This window comes from Pinus tabuliformis, chromosome J, assembly GCF_031772625.1.
Source record: "Pinus tabuliformis cultivar Carrire ecotype Pingquan chromosome J, CPIR1, whole genome shotgun sequence".
In the NCBI taxonomy this organism is placed as follows: domain Eukaryota; kingdom Viridiplantae; phylum Streptophyta; class Pinopsida; order Pinales; family Pinaceae; genus Pinus; species Pinus tabuliformis.
In genome coordinates this window covers 1,382,224,674-1,382,252,604 of record NC_142295.1, presented here as the reverse complement: position 1 = coordinate 1,382,252,604, position 27,931 = coordinate 1,382,224,674, and the positions used below count along the sequence as shown (strand labels likewise).

General features: G+C 34.7%; 1 protein-coding gene across 1 annotated transcript; it reads right to left on the bottom strand.

The window, feature by feature from the left end:
• Positions 1–580: 580 nt before the first annotated feature.
• LOC149232505 (putative anthocyanidin reductase) lies at positions 581–2,951 on the bottom strand. Its single transcript, XM_089376498.1, has 5 exons — positions 2,726–2,951; positions 2,195–2,364; positions 1,342–1,542; positions 866–1,242; positions 581–774 (listed from the first exon to the last, which is right to left on the bottom strand). The coding sequence occupies exons 1-5, from the start codon at positions 2,865–2,867 to the stop codon at positions 633–635; spliced, it is 1,032 nt and encodes a 343-aa protein (XP_089232624.1). The 5' UTR covers positions 2,868–2,951; the 3' UTR covers positions 581–632.
• Positions 2,952–27,931: the final 24,980 nt, after the last annotated feature.

The following is a 27,931-nucleotide window of genomic DNA, read 5'->3' as shown; positions in this document are numbered from 1 at the left end:
AAAAATATTAAATTATATATATAACTCAAAGTATTCTAATATAATTAAATCTAAATCATTCATATAATAAATAAATAAATAAATCTATTTTAAAATACACCGCACCTATCTACCCAATTTACCTAATTTGACCATCAATTAATAATTCACTCATTTCACATTCATATTAATTTCCACTTCGTATATGTACCTAATTTGACCCTCAATTAATAATTCACTCATTTCACATTCATATTAATTTCCATTTCGTCTATTTACCTAATTTGACCCTCAATTAATAATTCACTCATTTCACATTCATATTAATTTCCACAATCAATTAATAATTCACTCATTTCACGTTTATATTAATTTCCACTTCATCTATTTACTTAATTTGACCATCAATTAATAATTCACTCATTTCACATTCATATTAATTTCCACAATCAATTAATAATTCACAATTCATATTAATAATTTAATAATTCACTCATTTCACATTCATATTAATTTCCACTTCGTCTTTTAAATGGTTATTCAAAGATGAAACTTTATGTCCAACAGCTTCAACGCATTGAAGTGAAATGAACCTTCTGTCTGCGATGTTATTCCCACCGATACTCATTAAACGAGTGATAGTGAAGTAATTATTAAAGAAGCAATCCCTTCGTCTTCACGTATTCAACACTATCATCCATGATCTCGTCCATCCCAAATTTGAAGGAGAAACCGCTCTCCACCAGCTTCTTCGACGAAGCGTATACCTTTGGGATCGGTGGCACATCGTCAAACCTGTACAAGCATTTCATTACTAGTGATCATATTTAAATCCATAGTGGTAATAATATAAAAAATGCTATACCCTACTGATGATGATACTCACAGGGTAGTCACATTGTACTGCGGATAGCGTTTGGATAAGTAGTCTGCCAGCTGTGGGACAGATATATTGATGGCACTGCAAATGTAGCGGCCCTCTGCAGAGGGGTTCTCCATCAAGAAAATATGAGCGCTGCATACGTCATCGATGTGAACAAACGAAATAGTGCCGTATATCGTCTGTATCTTCTTCAAAACTTCTACGCTTTCGCTGTTGCCCGTGAGAAGGGAAAGGGTGATCTCAACGCTATAGGGGACGATGTGGGTAATGGCAGATCCCGACACAATCACAGGGTTGATGGTCACCACATCCAGCGCCGCATCTTCTTTTCCATACTGCAGCGCTGCTTGTTCTGCAAGCGTCTTGGCAACGCCATATGCCTACACAATCAAGCAATAAACAACTGTCACGCATTTTATTTTGTCAGCAACACAGCAACAACTGCTAAATCTTCTAACGCTTTTTAATGACTGTTATACCCAGTTAGGGTGCTTTTTGGTTCGGAGGAAATCCACGTCTGCCCAGCTTTTTTCGTCAACGTACTGATTCTGGTCCTCCGACTCGTTTACGCAAGCCGTCACCATAGACGATGTGACAATCACGCGCTTTACGGTTTTGGCCTTCGTGCACGACCTCAGCACATTCAGCGTTCCCTCAACCGCTGGCTTGATCATATCGTTCTACACAGCGGCAATTTCACGTTGCTAAATATGAATGACCGATGACAGAGATTTGCCCGTCAAATACAGTTTGATTTGCTGGTGATTTTCTAGTCTAATACCATTTAAAACATTATAAGATAGCCAGGATTTTTTTTTGAAATTGTGAAAATGGGCTATGTAAAGAGAGGAGGATAGGGATAAGATAACACAAATAAATCACATACAATAATACAAGGTGCAGATATTTTATTATTACACAAAAATTTGATATTACAATGAAATTGTAAAGGGATTTAACTTTTTTCCACTAACCACTGATATAAAATAACAAATAACTTGACGTACAACCCTACACTAAATATTTGATTATAACTCATCTTGACTCTATATTTAACCAAATCTTCTCCATTCCACAATTAAATTATTTTAACAGAAATATGAAAATAACTTTTTCTATAAAATAACAAATAACTTGACGTACAACCCTACACTAAATATTTGATTATAACTCATCTTGACTCTATATTTAACCAAATCTTCTCCATTCCACAATTAAATTATTTTAACAGAAATATGAAAAATAGTTATGTTTTGACCTTCTAACCGTGTGCAGGAATGCAGAACTGTTAATATCATGTTGTTGGGGAATTGAAGGGGCGAAGATACTTACCTCGGGATCTTTGGGAGCGAAGGCGACGGGACTGGCCACATGAAAAACGGCACCACAGCCATTGATGGCAGCGTCGAAACTGCCTTCTTCGATTAGATCTGCTCTGAAGAGGTTGAGCTTCTCCCCACCTTCTGAAATGTCCAGGAGATGCTTCACCCTTGCCTTGTTCTCTGAAATAAGTTAAGTTGGTAATGAAATAATTTTGGGGCCAGAAATTTTGATCGAAGTTTCATTATTAATGTTCAGAGGAGTTTTACCCAATATTAAACAAATGCAAAAATAAATCAGTTTATAGCAGTTTTGTGATGACGAAGAGATAAGTCAAAATTTGTATGTGCGAAATCTCTAGCTTATATAATCTCTAATGGCCACATTCTAATAGCTTTACCTTTTATTTTTATTTTTAATTTTACAGCATGATTCAATGGCTCCCCAATTTTACCGTGCTTAAATGGATTCCCAATTTTACAGTGCTTGAATAGATGAAAAGAGGCAAGTTTTGGAATAGGAGGAGGCTGAGATTGAAATTACCAGGATCGCGCACTGTAGCATGGACAGTGTAGCCCTTGTCGAGTAGACGCTTGACCAACCAGGAGGCAATGAAACCTGTCGCTCCCGTCACGCAGACAATGGCTGGTGGACGTTCTTCGCCTCTGATGGCTGCAGCGGCCATTTTGAGGAGATTGTTGGTTCCTCCAATGAAGTTAGAGAGACAAAGGATGAGAAATAGTGGCCATACGTTTCTCTCTGAGTGCGAGAGAGATATATGGTCGTCTACAAAAAGAGGAGGAGGTACAGGTGAGTATTCATTCCTGAGGTTTTAACCTCGAAAGTAAACCAGGTTTCAATATGTGTTCGTTGACTTGAAAAAAAACCCACACCTATGTCACTTTGATGGGCCGGGGCTACCTTTCGATATTATTATTATTAACAAAAATAATAAATTAATCATTGAATTATTATATGGTATTTTATATACATTATCTAGTAGCCTTAGACAATAGGGTCAACAAAATCTAAAATTTTACACACAAAACCTCCGACCATTTTAAAACCCGATAGCCATTTGATAAGAACCCAATTGATCGGACGGTCCTCAAAGGTATCACATTGGAAACTTGTGTGACACTTACCCGCTTCACGGAGCTGAAAGAAATTATAAACCATTGGTCTATAAAACTTTGGGTCCACTCTTAGACTTAACCTCCCACCATTTTAAAACCCGATATCCTTTCAATCAAGAACTCAAATGATATCGCACTTGAAACTTGCGTGACACTTACCCACTTCACGGAGCCGATAAAGACTATAAGCCATTGGTCTATAAAACATCGGGTCCGCTCTTAGATTTAACATCCGATCATTTTAAAACTCGATATCCATTCGATCAAGACCCTTTTCATTCGACGGTCCTCAATGATATCAGATCGGAAACTTGTGTGACACTTACCCGCTTTACGGAGCCGGTAAAGATTATAAACCATTGGTCTATAAATCTTCACGTCCGCTTGTAGACTTAACCTCCAACCATTTTCAAACCCGATAGCCATTCGCTAACAAAGGCCATCAAAACCTATGGCCTGCGGCCCTTCAACTAGCATGATGTTTACCAAATACTCATCCCCCGTAGTTAGCTATGACTTAATCATTCACTATGGGATCAACAGTTAGGATTTACTGCAACACTTCAACCAGGCTGAAGGACTTCCACTCTCTCCTACTTCCGCTAGTCTTCCTCCTGCTCATTATTCATGTTGACAATCATCACGCAGTTTACCAGAGGGTATAGAATCACAATCATACTAAATATAGCTTTCCTTACATAGCACTGTTTCATTCGCCAGACGATCAACTAACATATTGGCTTTTCTTCGCACATGAACGAAGCTGACGGTTCTCATGGTTCGCAAGTGGGAATGAATACACTGAAAGACCTGCGATAGCCTCCAATTTTTCAACACTTTTCTAGGTGTTGTTCCATTACACATTTTCTTGGCCGCATTAATAACCAATTCAGAATTAGCTTTGATGATCGCATTGTGTAAATTTGACTCCATTAGGATTTCCAGGCACTGCTCTAAGGCCATGAGCTCCGCCATGTTGTTAGTGGTAGTCACCAAATGACTGTGAAAGATATCCTTTATGCACCCCTACTCATCTCTAATGACACCTCCAAATCCATCCATCCCTGGGTTGCCCTTAGAAGCCTCGTCTATATTGATTTTCAAAATCCATGAGGAGGAGACTGCCAGATATCTTTACCAGTAGTTGTTTTGCTCACACCCTTGTCAGTGCCTTGGGGAACCAGAGAATGGATACCCAACTACAGTAATATGCAAGCATCTTGGGGCAAAGGAGAGTCCTAGGGAATTTTCTACATAAGGGCTCCTACTGTATCTTTGAGTTGTCGTAAAATTTGAAAAATGATGTTTTGGGTCGAGCCTGTTTTGTTCTTTAAAATCGTGCCATTGCGTTCTTTCCAGACATCCCAGATAATAAAACCTGGAACTAGAGTCCAAGCCTTGTTAATGATTTCATTACCTGAGAAGTCTTTCCTCCAATTCTTCAAAATGTTGGTGATGCTGAGTTTGTCCCTGTCAGTCTGCCTGAAGACTGAGGCCGTCCAATCCAACAATGTAGAGGTGAAGGGGCAGAGGTTTAGTAAATCTTCCATCGTATCCTCCTGTAAGCCACATAGATATCATTTGGATGGGCCAACAAATTCCCTTTTCAAAAGATTCTCCCATGTGAGAATTTTCTTTTGGTGAACCAACCACATAAACAACTTGATTTTCATCCAATGCGAGTTCTGCCAAAGGTCATTCCAAACCCGATCAGGGCTTGGATAATCAAAACCTAGGTCTATGCATTTAGCTTCTTTGAGGTTAAAGGTGCCTTCGGTGTTTCGACCCCATCTTAGTTGGTCAGACGAGGATGACACCAAAATCTTCCTTTGCTTCAAGTCAAGAGAAAGAGAATCTGCCTGGGCCTTCAAAGGACTCTCTTCACTATAACGAAGATCCTTCTACATTCTCCATTTTCCATTGTCCCTTACCTGATCCCAGAAGTCACTTACCATAAGTAAACCTTTGTTGTTAGTGTCATTTTTTAGAGTGGTTAGTTCTTCTCTAAACAAATTTGGTTCCTGCTCCCAGTTATCCTCCCAAAACCATGCAAGGTTCCTAGCTCGGATCTCCCAGAAACTATGCTGCTGGACAATGGCTCTATTCTCCCAAGCAAGATTCCAAATGTGGGAGCCCTTGATGAGCCCTAACATTCGGATATGATCCCTCTCCTACCAATTATTTTCATATTTTTGCTTCCAAAGCTTGGCCCAAGGGGTGGCCGATTCCTTGAGCCACCTCCACCAAAGTTTGGCTCCCGAAACTCTGCTGAGAATTTCAGGGTCATGAAGCCCCAAACCACCATGGGCTTTAGGTTTGTAGATCTTGTCCCAAGCTACCCCCCACTTATTTTTCTCTTCCCCTTTGCCCCAAAGAAAATCTTGTTGAATACTCCTGATTTGTTGCATAACTCCTTTAGGAGCAGGAAGAACTAAAAACATGAAAATGGGTATAGCATGGAGGACAACCTTTGTAAGCACAAGACACCCTACCAAATTCAAAGACCTGCAGGTCCATTTCCTAACTTTGTCCTGAAGTTTATTAGTTACCGGCTCCCACACTCCCTTGCTTAGAGGTTTGTCAGTAAGAGGCATTCCAAGGTACTTGGAAGCTAACTGATCCCTTTGAAACCCAAGAATTCTGGTGAGGTTCCTCTAAATAGTAGTGTCATTGTTAAAAAAGAGCACCTTTGATTTGTCAAGATTTACCTCCGTACTAGTGGCCAATGCAAATTCGTTCAGGATTTGTTTAAAAGCTCTGGCTTCCTTGACCATAGGATTGCCTTGCAACATTGTGTCATCAACAAATTGTTGATGAGTAGAAGAAGCACCATCTGGGGTAAGTTTTAGACCCTGGATTCTTCCTTCAGCATTTGCCATTTTGATCGCTCTACCTAGCCCTTCCATCATGAGAACAAAGAGGAAGGGGGAGAGCAGATCCCCTTGTCTGAGACCCCTAGAAGGCATAAAGGTTCTAGAGGGAGAGTCGTTAAGTCGAATGGAGAAGTTGGTCGTGGATACAAGGGCCATAACCCATCTTATCCAGTTGTGGTCAAAGCCGTAAGCTCTTAGCACTGCCCTGAAGTAAAACCAGCTTAGCTTATCATAACCTTTCACTAAGTCAAGCTGCATGATCATACCAACTTGCTTATTGCTCTTAAGAGTGTGTACCACCTCGTGAGCTTGTATGATGTTGTTGAGAACCTGTCTTCCTTCCACAAATCCAGTTTGCTCCTCTAAGACGAGAGCAGGAAGAAGAGGCTTGAGTTTGTTAGCTTTGGAAATAATTTTGTACACCACATTACATAAGGCTGTGGGTCTGAATCTGTCCAGTGTCATAGCTTTTTCTTGCTTCGGAATCAAAGCTATGAAAGAGGCATTAAGAGATTTCAAAACAATTCTGGATCTTCTAGAGTCTTCCACGACATCAAGGATATCTTGTTTGACTGTTTTCCAACAAGCTTTGAATAAGTCCACATGGAAACCATAAGGGTTAGGTGCTTTCCCATTTTGCATCTCATTGATAACTTCACTAACCTCCTCTTCAGACATTGGCCTGTTAAGATTGTGGTTGTCTTCCCTGGTTACAAGCTTAGGAATGAACTTTGTGAATTTGTTAATGAACTGAGATCTGTCGACGAGAGGCTCCTCTGCTATGCTAAGGAAGTGTTGAACTAGGATAGATTCCATTTCTTTGTGAGAGACAAGCTCTTTCACTTGAGAATCTTTAAGTTTTGAAATTTTGTTATGAGATCTATGATCCAAGGTTGATCTATGAAAAAACTTTGTGTTTCTTTCCTTCTCTAATCCATTGCACCCTCGATTTCTGTCTCCAGAAAATCTCCACTTGCATGCACCGATCTTCCCGTTCATTCAGAAGAGAGTCAGCCTTAATTTTCCGTTCCTCGGTAAAACTTTCTGAGATGATGATCTAATTAATCTCCTAGAGTTTCTTCTCAACTTCTCTTTTGGCTTTAAAAATATTACCAAACTCTTTTTTGTTCCAATATTTAAGCCTAGATTTGATCTGTTTAATTCTCTGCTACAACATGCACATTTTAGTGCCTTGAACGGGCATATCTTCCGTCCACCATTTGTTAGTATTGCTGGTGAAGTCAGGGTAAGAGAACGAGACATTTTCAAACGAAAAGGTTTGTTCCTCAGAGTACCCATAAAAGTAGCTTCAAGCTAGACAAGCCAGTGGTCCGAGCCTTCGAAGGGAAGGATTAAAGCTGACATATCAAGGCCTATGAGAAGGAGGTCCTCTGATATTAAGAATCTATCTAGTTTAGAGGCGACTTGAGAAGCCCCTCCCCTCTTATTATTCCAAGTAAAAGTGCCATTTATTATTTCGGTGTCTACTAGCCCCACGTTATTCATGAAGTTCTGGAAGGCAATGGAGCCTCTGCCTAGTTTTCTAGTACCACCTTTTTTTTCTGTAAGAGATCTGATCATATTGAAATCCCTTGCCATAACCCAAGGCATATCAGGATATCTCTCTCTCAACTCCTCAAGGGAGGTGAGAAGCTTAAGTTTGTCTTCTAGTTTTTTAGGATCGTAGACGTTAGTGATCATGTAGATCTCCTTATTGCCCAAAGGTTGAATCACCAGCAACAGATAGTTCCTAGAAGCTTCAACATCTAGGATTCCTAGCTTTTGAGGATCCAATAGAGTAAGAATCCCAACCGCCGAGTTATCTGCTTTAACCTCTAAATACTCATATTTGAATAACCATTTGTTGTGTATCTCTCTCATCTTGTCCATCAAACATTTTGTTTCCTGAATAAAAACCATATTTGATTTTCTTTTTTTATTCTACTGCTAAGAGTTCTTTGTTTCCTTTTACTTCCTAGATCCCTAATGTTGCAGGTTGTAAGCTTCATTAAGAAAGGTTTGTAAAGGAGTAACCGGTAAGATCCCTCATCTTACCTGAGTTAATCATAAGTTTCCCACATTCAGTCAGCAACTCATTATGTTTTTTTCTTCCCCTTTTCCTACCCGCGTTCTTGGAAGAATGCATTGGTGTATCCTCCATCATTTTCACTCCCCTATTCTCCTGGTTATCATAGTTTCTTTTGACTCAAGAGCACTTAATTTGTGATCTCGAGAAGAAGAGCTGTTGAACCCTGTCAAACTCCTCTTTTGGCAGAGAGTCTACCCCTTTGGTGATTCCCTCCTCCAGAAACTTTTCTAGATCTAAATTCTCCCTCTCTAGAATCTCCTGCAGTTCATGGTCTTCTGTTCCAACCTCACTTGGGGTCATCTCGTGGTCCCTACTGAGCTCCATAATGCTCAACATATCATCCTTTTGTTTGTTGTTTTCTAGTATATCCTCCATATTAACACCCCTTTCCTTCTTAGTGGGAATATTCTCTGATTCCTGATTTGTCCCGTTGTTTTCAACTTCTTCTCCTAAGATCTCGAAACTATTGTGGCTTGGTTGTGTGTCTTCATTAATTTTCTTTTGGTACCGCTTGCCTCCTTTCCCTTTACCCCCAACCTTAGTAAAACCTTCGGGATCCTTGCTTGTAGTGGCTTTCATATTTCTCTCCAGCTTGTTTAATGGGCAGTCCCTGTATAGGTGCCCGTGTTCATGGCACTTATGACACCTAAATGGGACGTGTTCATAGTCCACTACCTGCACCCATTCCTCGTCATACACTTCTAAAATTATTGCATCTGGAAGTTCCCTAGATAAGTCCATTTCCACATATATCCGGGCGAAGGAAGTGTATTTGCCTCTTAGAGTAGCATCTGAGATCTTTATAAAATTCCCTAGCTTGTTGCCGATAGCCTTTAGAGACTCCAACAGCCAATAATCTAAAGGAAGGGAGTAGAGCCTTATCCACACTAGCACCGAGGTGAAAGTTTCTCATTCTGGGACAAATTTCATTACCCATGGTCTCATATAAAGGCCTGCAGAAGCATAAAATTAGGGTACTCCCTCGAACACTCTGTCCTTATCCTCTGTGCTTGTGAACACCACCGTGAAGAAGCCCTTCGACCCAAGGTGAAGGTCAATTTCCCCCTTTGGTTTCCAGTGGTTTCTTATCCATATTTGCAAAGCTTTCTCTATTGGCCAAATCCCCATAAATTTACAGATAACAGTATTTTCCACCATGTGGTCTCAATGCACTTGCAGTGCTAGGTCACTTAAAACGACTCGAGGAATAGTGGTCGACTTGGGTTTACAAACCCCTGATGTATTCATAGGAGCAACTTTCTGACTACTAACCTCTGTCCTCTTCTCCTTAGTAGCTTCCTCATGATTCTCTTTCTGTCCTTGAGGTCTGATAGTTTCTGATTTTTCTGTATTCGTAGCCTCTATTATCACCTCCGTTGGTTTCTTGAAGAGATGTGATCCAACTCCCTTGCTTCTATCTGCAACCATTTGACTGTAGGAGGGAGCTGAACTCCCTACTCCACGCCCCGCCATGGTGACCAACGACAAAACCCTAAAGAAAAACCCTAGTTCAGATTGTAGAGCCCTCCATCAATGATCATCCACTGGTAAATATTAATATTGATTGATCATATTTATAAATATTAAATTTTAAATCATTATAATAATTATATATTTTGAATCTTTTAATTATTATTGAGATAAATTTATTAATATTTATGAAAATTTAATTTTGACTTTGAATAAGATGTAAGATATATATTTATTAATAAAAAATTAATTTATCATTATTAAAATTATATTTTCCAAATATAAATAAATTTATTTTAAAAAAATTATAAATTAATAAACATATTTTTGATTAATTATGTCAATATTATTTAATCGGAAAAACATACTTATTACATTATAGATCACAAAAACCTAAAATCTAAAATCTCTAAATTATTTAAAAATTAAAATTATATTAAATTAACCCTTATAAATTATTTAAAATTTGAAATTATAAAAATTAAAGATTTGACTTTATAATTAATTTTGACTTTATAATTAATTTTTAAGAAAAATAAAATATCCATATATTTAAAAAATCCAAACTTAAATATTTTATACTGCATTAAATTTTTTAACTTAAATATCACTGGCATTAAGAGTATTAACCTACTATTTCTATTTATTTTGATTGTATTAGTGTCACAATTATGTCTTGTTTATTATTTGTGTTACAAAACTTGAGCTTTTTTATTATTTACAAATTTTTATTCTTATTTAGAATTAATAGCACAATGAAGGACGAACTAGAAATGGTTTTGTCTTATTAAATTAAATATATTTCTAATTACAGAGACCTGCTGTCAGTTTTCCTTTTCAACAGAAGTAATTAAAAATTTTTCTGCATAAAAAAGTCGATTCAAGAAGTCAACTGCTATGTACCATTCAGCATAAAATGCTTACCAGACCCACCGATTGCAGAGCCCGTTGACGAGGCGGATGTTGTTCCATTATATTTGCCTTTGATGTAGTGAATAATCGTGGTTTTCTAGGCTTGTAAATTCAGTATGATCTTAGGTTTGTTTTTTTAGTACGATGATGTTAGGTTTGTTATTAAAAAGAAATTTTGTTCAGGTTAATGAAAATAAAAAATTTAAAAATAAAAAATAAATAATTATATAAAATATTTAAATAATATTAATTTATAAAAAAATTAAATCTCCCTATACTCATATTAAATCAATATTTAAAATAGATTTAGGCTAACCTTAAAAATATAGTAATTTACAAGTTATTTCATCGCTATTGTCATAGAAATATTATAATTCCTTGATCTTAGAAACCATTCGAATATGTAGAAAGGTCCCACATTTATTTATGATGTGTAAGTCTGTATTGACTCTTTGTTTAACCTGAAATGGTAGTAAGCATTTGTCTTGATATGTTTGTTGTACACTGTTGGACTTTTACGAGGGATTCTCATTAGTGGAGTCTTTTAAGAATCTCTCTTATATATATATATTATATTTTTAAATGTCGTGTTATACTTGTATATGTGTTAAATTTTAATTAAAATTTATAATAAATATATTAAATTTTATTAGTAAATTATAAATATATATATTTTTAAATGTCGTGTTATACATGTATATGTGTTCAACTTTAATTAAAATTTATATTAAAATTTATTAGTAAATTATAAGTGTTTATAATATTAAATTCATCGTATTTATTTATGTTTTTAAAATTTTAATTAAAATTTAAATATAAAATTATAATTTTAATTAAAATTTAAATATAAAATTATAGGTAAATTTATATACATTTTATTTTTTTTATGGGAATAAAATAAAATTTCCATTTAATTGTTTTATATTGTTGAGTTTTTTAATTTAAATATAATTTTTTGTAAAAATAAAATTATATAATTCAAATATTTTAAATAAATTTAAGTTTTAAATAAAATGAAGTAAAAGTGCAAGGACATCAATTAAGGAAGTTGTTGATGAATCTCTTAAAATTTGCAAGATAAAAATATACAAAGCCCTAATTAAAAGGAAAAAAAGGCAATATATTCGTAAAAGACACTTACACCTCTCTAAGGTAGCTCCTAATAAATTCTAGAGGCAGATTCTAACTAGGAAAACTAAAGATAGTAATAAAATTGCTTTACATGACTAGAATTCCTATCTTAAAAAAGCTTTGTGAATCTCCAAATGTCATGGATAACTTTGAAACCCTGCTCACAACGAAAGAAGTTTTCTCATTAGAAGACATTGATTTTGGGGTTAATCGCTTGGCTAACGAGAAAGCTAAGGACATTGAAGGCTACCAGGCAGAAATCTTAAAAATTGGAGGTCTTGTCCTCATCCTCCACATTCAAAAGCTTTTCAATCAAGCCGTCAATCAAGAGTTCCCTAAACCATGGACTCAAAGCCTCATTATCCATGTTTTTAAAAGTGGGGATACAAATAACCCCTCTAATTATCGGACAATTATGATCAACACTCTCCTAGTCAAGTTATATGGTATTATTTTGGAAAGGAAGTTGAGCATATGGCTTGAAAATGAAGGTAAGCGGGCTAAAGGCTAAGCAGGTTTTAGAAAGTAGCACTCAACAACAGACCACCTCGTTACGCTTAGGATCATTGTGGAGGAATGCCGCAATGATAAATCCAATCTCTTTTGTTGCTTTGTGTTCTTTAGAAAGGATTTCGATACGATTCCTAAAAACAACATTTGGAACAAATTAGAAGAGCTAAAGGTTCCTTTTGAGTTGAGAGTTGTCGCTATAAGGTTATACGAGAATGTAATTTCCAAGTTAAAGAGAAATGATGGGCGGTCGAAAGATATTAAGTGTAATATTGGAGTTAAACAAGGTTTCCCCCTCTCCCCTACCCTATTTGGCATTTACATCGATAAGCTAGAAGGTTGTCTAGAGGAAGCAAGATGCGCTGGCATGATCTTAGCTGGGATAGTCATCATCCTTCTTCTCTACGCTGAGGATATTGTTCTTCTCGCAAGGTGCCCATCTGATCTTGATAAGAAAATTATACTTCTGAAGGGTTTCTGCTCTACCATGGGTATGATTGTTAACACTGACAAAACAAAAGTTATGATTATCAAATCCAAGAGGGACACTTACACTAATTTTATGTATGACAATCGTAACTTGCAGGAAGTGTCTTCCTACAAGTACCTAGGAATTGATATTCATCACAAGCTCAACTGGAACTATAGCATTCAAAAAAGGATTAATGGGGGATGGAAAGCTTATTTTGGTCTTGAAAATAATTGTAAAACAACAAACCTCGTAATGTGGGATAGAAAGAAGTTCCTCTTTGAAACTTTACTCACTCCAGTTATATTATATGGATGTGAGGTTTAGGCTTGTAGCATCTCTAGAGAATCCTGGAGAAATATTGAGAAAATCCAAAAGTGTTTTATAACGTATAACCTTAAAACTAATAGCAACACACCCTATCCTATTCTCCTTATAGAAGTGGGTCTTTCCCCTATTGAAAGCCTAGCTATGCCTAGGCTTTTGTTCTACAAGCACAAACTCAATAACATAGGAGACCATCGACTTCGTAAGCTAGCTTTAAATTACAGCCAAAACCACCTAAGGCTCAAATGAGGTTGGTATAAAGACATCAGGCCCAGGTTAAACAATTGGGAGATCGATGCCAATGTTGCATTGTAAAACATTAATAACATTAAAAATATTGTTACTTCTAAGTTCAAAGAAAAAATGTGGTGTGAGAAAGATTTAGCAGCTAAAAGAAAATTAAGATATTATAAGGAGGTCATCAACCCCACCCTAGAAGATAAAAAATATCTCTCTATTTTAAATAGCTCAAAGAAGAAAATTAATATAGCCAAGATTAGAATGAACTCTCATGAGCTCCATAGTGAAATGGGTCGTTGGGTAGTTCCTAAAAGAGCATGGATGGAAAGGTTTTGCCATATCTGTGAGAATACAAACATCGAGGATGAAAATCACTTCCTCTTAGAGTGCCCCACGTACAACCACATTAGATCTCAGTTTCAAAATCTTTGTTGCAATACTGACCTTCCTACCCTTTTACGTTCTCAAAATTACAGCGAGCTTAGGAGGCTTCTCTCCAAGCTTTTTGAGCATAGGAATAAAATCTTAAATCAAACTAAATAATTTGTTTCTTTAGGTCCGATAGACCAAAGTTTGGTCTCAGTGGATGTTAACCATCATCATCATCATCATCATCATCATCATCATCATCATCATCATCATCATCATCATCATCATCATCATCATAGTTTAGTTTATTCTTTTAATTTAGTTTAATAGATTTATATTTTATAATAAATTTTAATTATAAAATTTGTGTTTAATATAATATAATTTAATGTTATTTGTATTTTTTAAATTACAAAAATACAATATGTAAAATTATTGATTGTATTTTTATTAGATATAATTTTTTGGAATTCAACTGCATTAAGAAAGTCATTCAATGAGTGCTAACTGGACTATTAAAAAATTATGAGAAATTAGTGAGTTATGACTACCTTTCATGGAAATGGTCATAGATGAATGACTTTCTTAACGTAGTTGAATCCCAAAAACTGATATCTAATATAATAAACTGTGAAAGACCCTTAATACTTAAATACATAATAGTGAAGGGAGCTCTACTTGAATGGTCCATGAGGCACAATACTTGCTAAGGTTTTGCAAATGGGGTAGCAAGCTAAATGGGCTTGATTGTGGGGAAAAATCCAAAGTTAAGCGCGCTTGAGCCAGAGGTGATCTGGGATGGGTGACCTTTCGGGAAGTCTTGGTTATCGGATGAAAGCCCGAAAGTGATGATTGACGCTATATGATTCATTTCACTATTTTCAATGCCACTTCTTCACCCCTGTGAGCATCACCCGATGTAATGAGTGCTAAGTGGACTATTCAAAAATCATGAGAAATTAGTCAGTTACGACTACCTCTCATGGAAATGGTCATAGATGAATTAATGAAGTTGAATCCCAAAAAATGATATCTAATATAATGCACAGTGAAAGAACCTCAATACTTAAATACATAAGAGTGAAGGGAGCTCTACTTGAATGGTTCATGAGGCACAATACTTGCTAAAGTTTTGCAAATGGGGTAGCCAGCTAAGGGGGCTTGATTATGGGGAAAATCCACAATTAAGCGTGCTTGAGCAAGAGACGATTTGGGATGGGTGACCTCTCGGGAAGTCCTGGTTATCGGGTGCAAGCCCCTGAAGTGATGATTGACACTATGTGATTCATTTCACTATTTTCAATCCCACTTCTTCACCCCTGTGAGCATCACCCAATGCAATGAGTGCTAAGTGGACTATTCAAAAATCATGAGAAATTAGTCAGTTACGATTACCTCTCATGGAAATGGTCATATATGAATGACTTTCTTAACGCAGTTGAATCCCAAAAAATGATATCTAATATAATGCACTGCGAAAGAACCTCAATACTTAAATACATAAGAGTGAAGGGAGCTCTACTTGAATGGTTCATGAGGCACAATACTTGCTAAGGTTTTGCAAATGGGGTAGCAAGCTAAATGGGCTTGATTGTGGGGAAAACTCCAGAGTTAAGCGCACTTGAGCCAGAGGCGATTTGGGATGGGTGACCTCTCAGGAAGTCCTAGTTACGAGGTGCAAGCCTCCAAAGTGATGTTTGACGCTATGTGATTCATTTCACTATTTTCAATCCCACTTCTTCACCACTGTGAGCATCACTTGATGCAATGAGTGCTAAGTGGACTATTCAAAAATCATGAGAAATTAGTCAGTTACAACTACCTCTCATGGAAATGGTCATAGATGAATAACTTTCTTAACACAGTTGAATCCTATAATGAAATGGTCATAGATGAATGACTTTCCAAAAATGATATCTAATTTAATGCACTATGAAAGACCCTCAATACTTAAATACATAAGAGTGAAGGGAGCTCTACTTGAATGGTTCATAAGGAAAAATACTTGCTAAGGTTTTTCAAATGGGGTAGCAAGCTAAGTGGGCTTGATTATGGAGAAAACTCCACAGTTAAGCGCACTTGAGCTAGAGGCGATCTGGGATGGGTAACCTCTCGCGAAGTCCTGCTTACTGGGTGCAAGCCCCATAAGTGATGATTGACACTATGTGATTCATTTCACCATTTTCAATCCCACTTCTTCACCCCTGTGAGCATCATGGGTGCAAGACCCGGAAGTGATGGTTGGCGCTATGTGATTCATTTCACTATTTTCAATCCTACTTCTTCACCCCTGTTAGCACCACGTGATGCAATGAGTGCTAAGTGGACTATTCAAAAATCATGAGAAATCAGTCAATTATGACTACCTCTCATGGAAATGGTCATAGATGAATGACTTTCTTAACGTAGTTGAATATCGAAAATGATATCTAATATAATGCACTGTGAAAGACCCTCAATACTTAAATAGATAAGAGTGAAGGGAGCTTGACTTGAATGGTTCATGAGGCACAATACTTGCTAATATTTTGAAAATGGGGTAGCAAGCTATGTGGGCTTGATTGTGGGGAAAACTCAATAGTTAAGCGCACTTGAGCCAAAGGCGATCTGGGATGGGTGACCTCTCGGGAAGTCCTGGTTACCAGGTGCAAGCCCTGAAAGTGATGATTGATGCTATGTGATTCATTTCACTATTTTCAATCCCACTTCTTCACCCCTGTGAGCATCACTTGATGCAATGAGTGTGAACTATTCAAAAATCATGAGAAATTAATCAGTTACGGTTATCTCTCATGGAAATGGTCAAAGATGAATGACTTTCTTAACAAAGTTGAATCCCAAAAAATGATATCTAATATAATGGACTATGAAAGACCCTCAATACTTAAATGTATTCTATTCAAAAACATGAGAAATTTCTCATGGAAATGGTCATAGATGAATGAATTTCTTAACGCAGTTGAATCCCAAAAAATGATATCTAATATAATTCACTGCGAAAGAACCTCAATACTTAAATGTATTCTATTCAAAAATCATGAGAAATTAGTGAGTTACAACTACCTCTCATGGAAATGGTCATAGATGAATGGCTTTCTTAACGCAGTTGAATCCCAAAAAATGATATCTAATATAATGCACTGTGAAAGACACTCAATACTTAAATGTTTTTATTTCTGATAAAATAATTTTTTTTATTTTAAAATTTTAAATAAGAATTAAATTCCAAGGGGTTTTAGATAGACAGTGTCGAGTCTTTTGTTAAGACATTCCTTGATATGAAGACAACGGTATAATATATTGGACATAATGAAGATGTAGTCTTGCCAAGCTTACAAAAAAATAGATAAAAACTAGAAGATATATTATATTTTAAAACTAAAATATAAATTTAATATTCAAATAATATTTATTAATTATATTAGCCCCAAGAGATAACCTTGTTGGTCGAGTTCCTATTGCTGAATACCTCGCCTATGAAGAGGTCACAAGGTCAAATCTCCTCGACGCCTTTAGGGTTAGGCCTTGCTAGTTTGGCCGGTGGGTAGATCCTTTGAGTTGATCTACCTAGATTTTCCCATAAATCACCCTTACAAAAATTATTTGTTAATTATATTAATAATAAAAAAATGAATTGGAGGTGCGTCGAGAAGAAGAATGGCCGCCGCAGCAGCAAACCCTACCCCTTTGACGAAGATTCCTCGAGATGCACAGGCGAGGCCGCCATTGCCAAAGGCCGATTCTGTACAGGTTAATGCTATAGATGTCACAATATGGAAGCAGTTATTGAACAAAACTGATGAAGCAGGAGTGAAATCTGGCACCGAATCAGAGGCGGGAACAGGGGAATTACCTTGGACAATATATGTGAACCAGGATGCGACGCTTCTCTCTGCAAGTCTGCAACAGCAGAAGATCCTCGTAGCGGCTGAAGAGATAAACACGGGTCCGTCTCTTTACTGTGAAAAGAAAACTAATATGAATGCGGATTTTGGGATGCATTTGAGACCTATTCCAGTGGGAGCCTCTATCTGCATCCGGGGTTCTATTGCCAGGTTTTCTGGCAACTACGCCATCAATGACTGCGGCACTGACATTTACCCTCGGAGCTCTGTGGACAACAGAAAGGAGTCTGCAGACGAACCAGAACCTAAATCGCTGGAGAATAATCCTCCCTATCCTTGCCATGGTTCTAAGACTTCCTGGACCTGTTGGAGCCGGGTAGCAGGGGCCAGATCTAAACCAGATCTACATGAAGAGTTACATGTTTTCCAGATCCAAGTCAACCTCTCGGGCAAGACAACAATGCAATGGGCACGCACAACGGATCTTGTGCAGGACCTCTTGCAAAATCTTGAATGCCGGCTAGGGATCCCCTCATCTTGCCTCAAACTGGTATACAAGGGTAAGCAACTTTTGAATATCCTTCCTCTCTCTTATTACAACATTCAGAGGGATGCCTCTATTGTAGCTACTTTTCGTTTGAGAGGGGGTTCCTTCAGGCAGACCTCCTCTGCCCCTTCTTTCTCTTATAAAGAGGCTGTCCGCAAAGATGCTACACATTCACAACCCTCTTCAACAGCAGGCCATCCATTTGAGGCTCCAAAGCCTTTTCTTGTAGACAAATCAGAGGACATTCCTTCCATCAATCTCTCCCATCCTGGGATTGATGATCGATATCAACTTTTTGCAGAATCCGCACTTGTATGTAGATTTAATGGGCTATGGCCTCGCACATTAGATCCATACCAATGGATTCATACCAATTGGACTAAAAAAATCCAGATATACTTATGTTCAAAAGGATTCTTCATTGTGGTTTTTGAACTAAATGAAGATTACTAGAAGGCCTTAACGAGAGGCCCTTGGTTCTGGGGCTCGGCTGGGGTTTTTCTTACTCCTTGGTTTCGAGACTTTGACCCTTCTACAGTTGTTATCACCAAGATTCCCATTTGGGTCAGGCTCCCAAACCTACCGTTGCATCTATGGCATATCTCGGTCTTCATAGCCATTGTAGAAACTTTAGGATGCTACCTAGCTATAGATTCTTCTCAGAAGGCAAATGGGCTATACACCTTTGGTAGAATCTGTGCAGAAATAGATATTAGCAGAGGACTGCTGGATCAGATTAATCTCAAGTATGGAGATTTCCACTGGACTCAAACCTTGGATTACGAGAATGCAGCCTTCCATTACCGCCATTGTCATCAAACAGGACACCTCCAAAGTTCCTGTCCCCAGTACCTCGACAAAAAGAAGAATCTGAAGCGCAAGCCCAAGTCCAAAAGTTGGAACCCCTGTGCGCCTCCTCCCCCTGTGGATGATTCAGATTCCTCCAGTTCGGATGAGGAGGAAATTGTAGCAGATGGGCAGAACGTTGAGACTCCGCTCGAAGCTCCCTTGGACGATCCGACAAAACCTTCCATCTCTCAGATATCCCAGAAATGTTCTCATCTCACTTAGTCCTCAGACTCTGAGAAGGATATTCCGCCGCCAGCGCAGAATAGTCTCCAAATTGTTTTGGCTCAGCCAAACTCCACTGAATGGGTCAAAATTAGCAAGAAAAAAGGAAAAAAAAGTCGGGTGATAGTAACAGCCCCCTCAGGGTAGTTCTCTCTGCTCAGTTCTAGTTCTTTATTATTCCATGTTCTCTATAGCCCTCTCCTGGTTCTTCACCTATCTCCTTGGGCTCCCTTGCTTTTCTGCTTCGCTTGCATACAAGCTTGATCGTACTATACTCTTCCTATTTTAATAGAATTAGTATTTACTCAGGGAAGGTAAAAAATAAAAAATAATAAAAAATAATAAAAATAATAATAATAATAATAATAATAATATATTAAAATAACATTTAACTTTAAATTTATTTTAGATAAATAACATTTAATTAAATTATGATATAAATTATAATTACTTTTATTTTCAATTAAATTATTGTTTTTTCTCTAAATTTAGAATTATGATTATTAATACCATTAAAATTATGATAATTATTTCAAAAATAATTATAAAAAATTGTTATTATAGTTATATTATCATAAATTTATTATAGTTATTATTTTCTTAAATATTTATTAATAGTATTAATAAAAAATCAATAATAAAATGATATATCTTAAAATAACATTAAATTTCAAATTTATTTTAAATAAAATAATTAAAATTTAAAAATTAAACTAAAACTAAAACATAAATTTATTTTAGATAATATTGAAATAATATTTATCAATATTCTTAGTAAAAAATAAACAATAAAATGTTATATGTTTGAAATTTAATTTAGATAATATTGAAATATTATTTATTAATATTTTTAAGTAAAGATTCAACAATAAAATGTTATATCTATGGAATAATAGGTATTTATATTATTAGTAAAAATTCAACAATAAAATGTTATATCTTAAAATAACATTGAACTTCAAATTTATTTTAAGATAAAACAACCTTTAATTAAATTATGATTAAATAATTAAATTATAGTTATTTTTAAAAAATATTATTAGTAAAAATTCAACAATAAAATGTTATATCTTAAATAACATTGAACTTCAAATTATTTTAAGATAAAACAACATTTAATTAATTATGATTATAATAATTAAATTATAGTTATTTTTAAAATTGTTTTTTATTTTGAATTTATTATTATTATTATTTTTTCTTTAAAATTAAAAATATGCTAATTATTAAAATTATAATAATTATTTCAATAATTATAAAAATCAATAGTGTGGTCCTATAATAATTATCATAATAATTTTTATAATTATTATTTTCTTATTTATTTTCATAAATATTATAAAATTATAATATTATGTTTTTGTGATATGAATTCTAATATTAATAAATATGAGGGGTTGATATTATAAACCCAATGAAATAATATTAAACTCTTGGGATTAATATTATAAACTCAAGGTATAGAAACTCTAAGATAAATATTATAAACCTTAAAATAAATATGTTTGATCATGGTTGATTTTCATATTGAGACAATCCTTGTTGCAATGTGACATTGGACGATGGTTGACCATGATTGATTTTCATATCGATAGAATCTTTGTCACAATGTGACGCTGCACCATGGTTGATTTTCATGTTGAGACAATATTTATCACAATGTGACGTTGGACCATGGTTGACAATGGTTGATTTTCATATTGAGACAATCTTTGTCACAATGCAATGTTGGATAATGGTTGACCATAATTGACCTTGGGAATAATAAGCCCCAAGGGATTATAAACCCAAGGGAACAATGTTAAACGTAATGGAATAATGATGATGATGATGATGATGATGATGAAGATGATGATGATGATTAATGTCCTCTAAGACAAATGCAGTTTATTGGACGTTACATGATTTTCATATTGAGACAATCCTTGTCACAATGCGATGTTGGACCATTGTTGACCATGATTGAATTTCATATAAAGACAATATTTGTCACAATGCAATGTTGGACCATGGTTGATCATGGTTGACCATGATTAATATTATAAACCCAAGGGAATAATATAAACCCAAGGTATGTAAACCCTAAGATAAAATTATAAACGATAAAATAAATGGCATTGGACCATGGTTGATCATAATTGGCCATGGTGGACCATGTTTGACTAATCTTGACCAGGACTGACCATGGTTGACGATGGTTGGCAATGGTTGACAAGGGTTTATACACCTTGGATTTATATTATTCCCTTGGGTTTAATATTATTCCCTTGGGTTTATAATATTAATCATTGTCAACAATGCTCAACCATGGTCCAATGTCGCATTGTGACAAAGAATGCCTCAATATGAAATTCAATAATGGTCAACCACGGTCCAACATTGCAATGTGACATGTATTGTCTTAATATGAAAATCAATAATGGTCAACCATGGTTATTTTAGGGTTTATAATATTTATTGTTGGGTTTATATATCTTGGGCTTAAAATATTACTCCCTTGGGTTTAATATCAGTCCCTTGGGTTTATGATCACTTGGAGTTTTAGTATTGATCCCTTCGGTTTATAGTATCAATCCCTTGGATTTATTAATTTAAGTGTTCATATTCCATGGTCACATTGCGACAAAGATTGTCTCAATAAGAAAATCAATCATTGTCAACCATGGTCAATCATGGTCAACCATAGTTAATAACCATGGTCATATTGTGAAAATATTGTATCATGATCTAATGGCACAATGTGATAACCATGGTTAACCATGGCCCAACATCACATTGTGACAAAGATTGTCTCTATATGAAAATCAACCATGGTCAAACCTGGTCGACCATGGTCTAAGGTCTCATTATGACAAATGTTGTCTTGATATGAACCTCAATCATGGTCAACCATGGTCCAACATACCATTGTGACAAAGATGTTCTCAATATGAAAATAAACCATGGTCAACCATGTTTATTTTAGGATTTATAACATTTATCTTATAGTTTATATACCTTGTATTTATATTATTACCTTTGGTTTGATATTATTCTTGTGCATTTATAATCCCTTGGGATTTTAGTAATGATACATTGGGTTTATAATATCAATTATTGTCAACCATGGTCCAACGTTGTATTGTGAAAATGATTGTCTAAATATGAAAATCAACCATGTTTCAACGTCAATTGTGACAAAGATTGTCTCGATATGAAAATGAATCATGGCCAAAATGTTAATTTTAGGGTTTATAATATTTTTCTTAAATATATACCTCTAGTTTATAATATTAATCCCTTGGGTTTAATATTATTCTGTTGGGTTTATCATCCCTTGGAGTTTTAACATTAATCCCTTGGGTTTAATATTATTCCGTTGGGTTTATAATCCCTTGGAGTTTTAGTATTAACCCCTTGCGTTTATTAATTTAAGAGTTCATGTTCCATGGTGAGAATGTGACAAAGATTGTCTCAATACAAAAATAAATCATGGTCAATCATGGTCAACCATTGTCAATAACCATGGTCACATTGTGACAAAGATTGTCTCATGGTCAAATGTCACATTGTGATAACCATGGTCCAACGTCACATTGTAAAAAAAATTGTATTTATATGAAAATCAACCATGTTCAACCATGGTCCAACACCTCTCTCATTGTGGAAAAGGTTTTCTTGATATGAACATCAATCATGGTCAACCATGTTCCAACATCCCATTGTGACAAAGATTGTCTCAATACGAAAATCAACCTTGATAAACATGGTCAACCATGTTTATTTTAGGGTTTATAATATTTATCTTAGGGTTTATATACCTTGGATTTATATTAATCCCTTTGGTTTAATATTATTCCTTTGGGTTTATAATCCCTTGGGTTTTTAGCAATGATCCATTGGGTTTACAATATCAATTATGGTCAACCATGGTCCAACGTCGCATTGTGATAAAGATTATCTTGATATGAAAAGGAATCATGGTAAACCATGTTTATTTTAGCGTTTATAATATTAATCCCTTAGGTTTAATATTATTCCCTTGGGTTTATAATCCCTTGGAGTTTTAGCATTAATCCCTTGGGTTTATTATTTCCTTCGATTTATAATATCAATCCATTCACTTTATTAATCTAAGGGTTCATATTTTAAGGATATAATATTGTTCACAAGGTTTATATTATTAATCCTACAATTTAATATAAATCCATTTTGTTCATAATTATGGCCAGCCATGCTCCAATCTGACATTATGTCAAACATTGTCTCAATATGAAAGTCAACATTAGTCAAACATGGTCGACCATGGTTAATTATGCTCAACCATGGTCCAACACCATTTATTTTAGGGTTGAAAATATTTCTCTTAGGGTTTATATACCTTGGGTTTATATTATTCCCTTGGGTTTAATATTATTCCCTTGGGTTTAATATTATTCCCTTAGGTTTATAATCCCTTTGGCTTTATTATTTTCATGGACAATTATGGTCATGCATTGTCCAATGTTGCATTTTGACAAAGATTGTCTCAATATGAAAATGAATCATGGTCCAACGTCGCATTGTGACAAATATTCTCTTGATATGAAAATCAATCATGGTCAACCATGGTCCAATGTCGCATTGTGACAAGGATTATCTCAATATGAAAATCAACCATGCTTATTTTAGGGTTTATAATATTTATATTACGGTTTATATACCTTGGGTTTATAATATTAATCCCTTGGGTTTAATATTATTCCCTTGGGTTTATAATCCCTTGTTGTTTTAATATTAATCCCATGGGTTTATTATTCACTTGGGTTTATAATATCGATCCCTTCGGTTTATTAACGTAAGGGTTCATATTCCTACAGTTTAATATTATTGATAGGGTTTATAATATTAATCCTAGGGTTTAATATAAATCACTTGTGCTTATAATCATGGTCAACCATGTTCCAATGTCACATTGTAACATAGATTGTCTCAACCATGATCAACCATGTTTATTTTAGGGTTTATATACCTCAACTTTATAATATTAATCGCTTGGTTTAATATTAATAACTTGAATTTATAATCCCTTGGGGTTCTAGTATTAATCCCTTGGGTTTATCATATCAATCTCTTTGGTTTATTAATGTAATGGTTCATATTCCTAGGGTATAATATTATACATAGGGTTTATAATATTAATATTATGGTTTAATATAAATCACTTGGGTTTATAATCATGGGTAGCCATGGTCCAACATCACATTGTCACAAATATTGTCTCAATATGAAAATCAACTATGCTCAACCATTGTCAAACATCATCAGCCATGGTCAATCATCGTCAACAATTGCAAACATGATCGACCATGGTAAATTATGGTCAACCATGGTCTTAAGCCATTTATTTTAGAGTTTATATACCTTAGGTTTATATTATTCCCTTAGGTTAATATTATTCCCTTGGGTTTATAATCCCTTTGGGTTTATTATTCCCATTGTAAATTATGGTCAACCATTTTCCAAAGTCACATTGTGACAAATATAGTCTCAATATGAAAATCAACCATGGTCCAACGTCGCATTGTGACAAGGATTCTCTTGATATAAAAACCAATCATGGTCAACGATCATGGTCAACCATGGTTCAACGTCACATTGTGACAAGGATTATCTCAATATGAAAATTAATCATGGTCAACCATGGCCGAAAATTCTTATTTTAGGGTTTAATATATATTAATATATAATAATAATTCATATGTTGCATTGTGGAAAAGATTGTCTCAATATGAAAATCGACCATAGTAAAACATGGTCAGCCATATTTATTTTAGGGTTTATATACCTTGGATTTATACTATTTATCCCTTGGGTTTAATATTATTCCCTGTGGTTTTTAGTATTAATCCCTAGTGTTTATTATTCCCCTCTATTTATAATATCAATCTGTTGGGTTTATTAATCTAAGTGTTCATATTCCTAGGGTATAATATTTTTCATAGGGTTTATAATATTAATGTTCGGCCTTAATATAAATCCATTGGGCTTATATTCATGGCCAACCATGGTCCAACTTCACATTGTAACAAAGATTTTCTTAATATGAAAATCAACCATGGTCCAATGTTACATTGTTACAAAGATTGTCTCCATATGGAAATCAAACATGGTCAACCATGGTCCAACATCGCATTGTGACATAGATTGTATCAATATGAAATCAACCATCATCTACCACCATTGATTTAGGGTTTATGATATTTACCTTATTGTCTATATACCTTGAGTTTATATTATCGATCCCTTGGGTTTAATATATCTCCTTAGGTTTATAACCCCTTAGGTCCATTAGGTTTATTATTCCTTTGGATTTATATTATTCCCTTTGGTTTAATATTATTCCTTTGGATTTTTAGTAATGATCCCTTGGGTTTATAATATCAATTATTGTCGACCATGGTCCAACGTGACATTGTGACAAAGATTTTCTAAATATGAAAATGTATCATGGTTAACCATGTTTATTTTAGGTTTTAGGGAATTTATCTTAGATATATACCTTGGGTTTATAATACTAATCCCTTGGGTTCAATATTATTCCATTGGGTTTATAATCCCATGGAGTTTTAGTATTAATCCCTTGGGTTTGTTATTCCCTTGGGTTTATAATACCAATCCCTTGTGTTTATTAATTTAAGGGTTCATATTCCATGGTCACATTGTGACAAATATTGTCTCAATACGAAAATCAATCATGGTCAACCATAGTCAATAACCATGGTCACATTGTGGCAAATATTATCTCATGGTCAAATGTCACATTGTGATAACCATGGTCAACCAATGTCTAATGTCACATTGTGACAAATATTATCTCTATATGAAAGTCAACCATGGTTGACCATGGTCCAACGTCTCTCTCATTGTGACAAAGATTGTCTTGATATGAATCTCAATCATGGTCAACCATGGTCTGATGTCCCATTATGACAGATATTATCTCAATATGAAAATCAACCATGGTAAACATGGTCAACCATGTTTATTTTAGGGTTTATAATATTTATCTTAGTGTTTATATACCTTGTATTTATATTATTCCCGTTGGTTTAATATTATTCCTTTGGGTTTCAAATCCCTTAGGTTTTTAGTAATGATCCCTTGGGTTTATAATATCAATTATGGTCAACCATGGTCCAACATCACATTGTGAAAAATATTGTCTAAATATGAAAATCAACCATGGTCCAACGTCGCATTGTGACAAATATTGTCTCGATATGAAAATGAATCGTGGTCAACCATTTTTATTTTAGAGTTTATAATATTTATCTTAGATATATACCTTGGTTTTATAATATTAATCCTTTAGGTTTAATATTATTTCCTTGGGTTTATAATCCCTTGGAGTTTTAGCGTTAACCGCTCAGGTTTATCATTCCCTTCGGTTTATAATATCAATCCCTTCACTTTATTAATCTAAGGGTTCATATTCCTAGGATATAATATTATTAACAGGGTTTATATTGATAATCCTATAATTTAATATAAATCCATGTGGTTTATAATCATGGTCAAGCATGCTCCAATGTCACATTAATACAAACATTGTCTCAATATGAAAGTCAACCATGCTCAACCATCGTCAACCATCGTCAATCATGGTCAACATTAGTCAAACATGGTCAACAATGGTCAATTATGGTTAACCATGGTCCAACGACATTATTTCAGGATTGATATTATTTATCTTAGTGTTTATATACCTTGGGTTTATATTATTCACATGGGTTTATAATCCATTCTGGTTTATTATTCCCATGGTCAATTATGGTCAGCCATTTTCCAATGTCACATTGTGACAAAGATTGTCCCAATATGAAAATCAACCATGGTCAACCATTGTTCAACATCGCATTGTGACAAAGATTCTCTTGATATGTAAATGAGTCATGGTCAACCATTCTCAACCATGGTCCAACATCGCATTATGACAAGGATTATCTCAATATGAAAATAAACCATGGTCAACTATCGTCTACCATGATTGTTTTAGGGTTTATATACCTTGAATTTATATTATTGGTCCATTGGGTTTGTTAATGATAATTACTAATAATTATTATTATTAAAGAATTAATAATAATAATAATAATAAAATAATTTTCGGAAGAAGCACACAGAGAAGACTAAACATCATATTTGTATTGAGAAGGCTGAGGTCATTGCGAAGGATTCTCATTTCCATCACCGTAAATTTAGGGAAGCCATAGAAATTGAGAAGAGGCCTAGTAATCTTAATAGGGATGACGGATGGAAGATTATTAGTTGTTGGGTTCTTGCCCTTTCCTCCTAGATTCTTTCCCTATCTTGTCTGATTCCTTTTCTATTTCACTCTTTTCGTTCCCATTTCTACTTTTTTGGGTCTCCTTCTCCTTAGTTTAAGGTATTTCTCTCGTAATATATATATATATATATATATATATATATATATATATATATATATATAATTTTGTTTTATTTAAATCTATTTAAATTCATCATTTTTAAGGTTTCAATACATATAATTATTTATTAAAGAATGTTAAAAAAAATTGTTTATTTTACCACTATGTTAGTTTTTTTTTTTTGTTAATATACCTATTAATATAAATATTAAAGAAGGTTTATTTATTAAATAAATAAATAATAAAAAAATAGTTATTTTATCACTATGTTAGTTTTTAGATTAGTTAAAATCTATCTAATTGATAATATACCTATTAGCAATTATTATTCTACCCTTTGACTATTAATTTA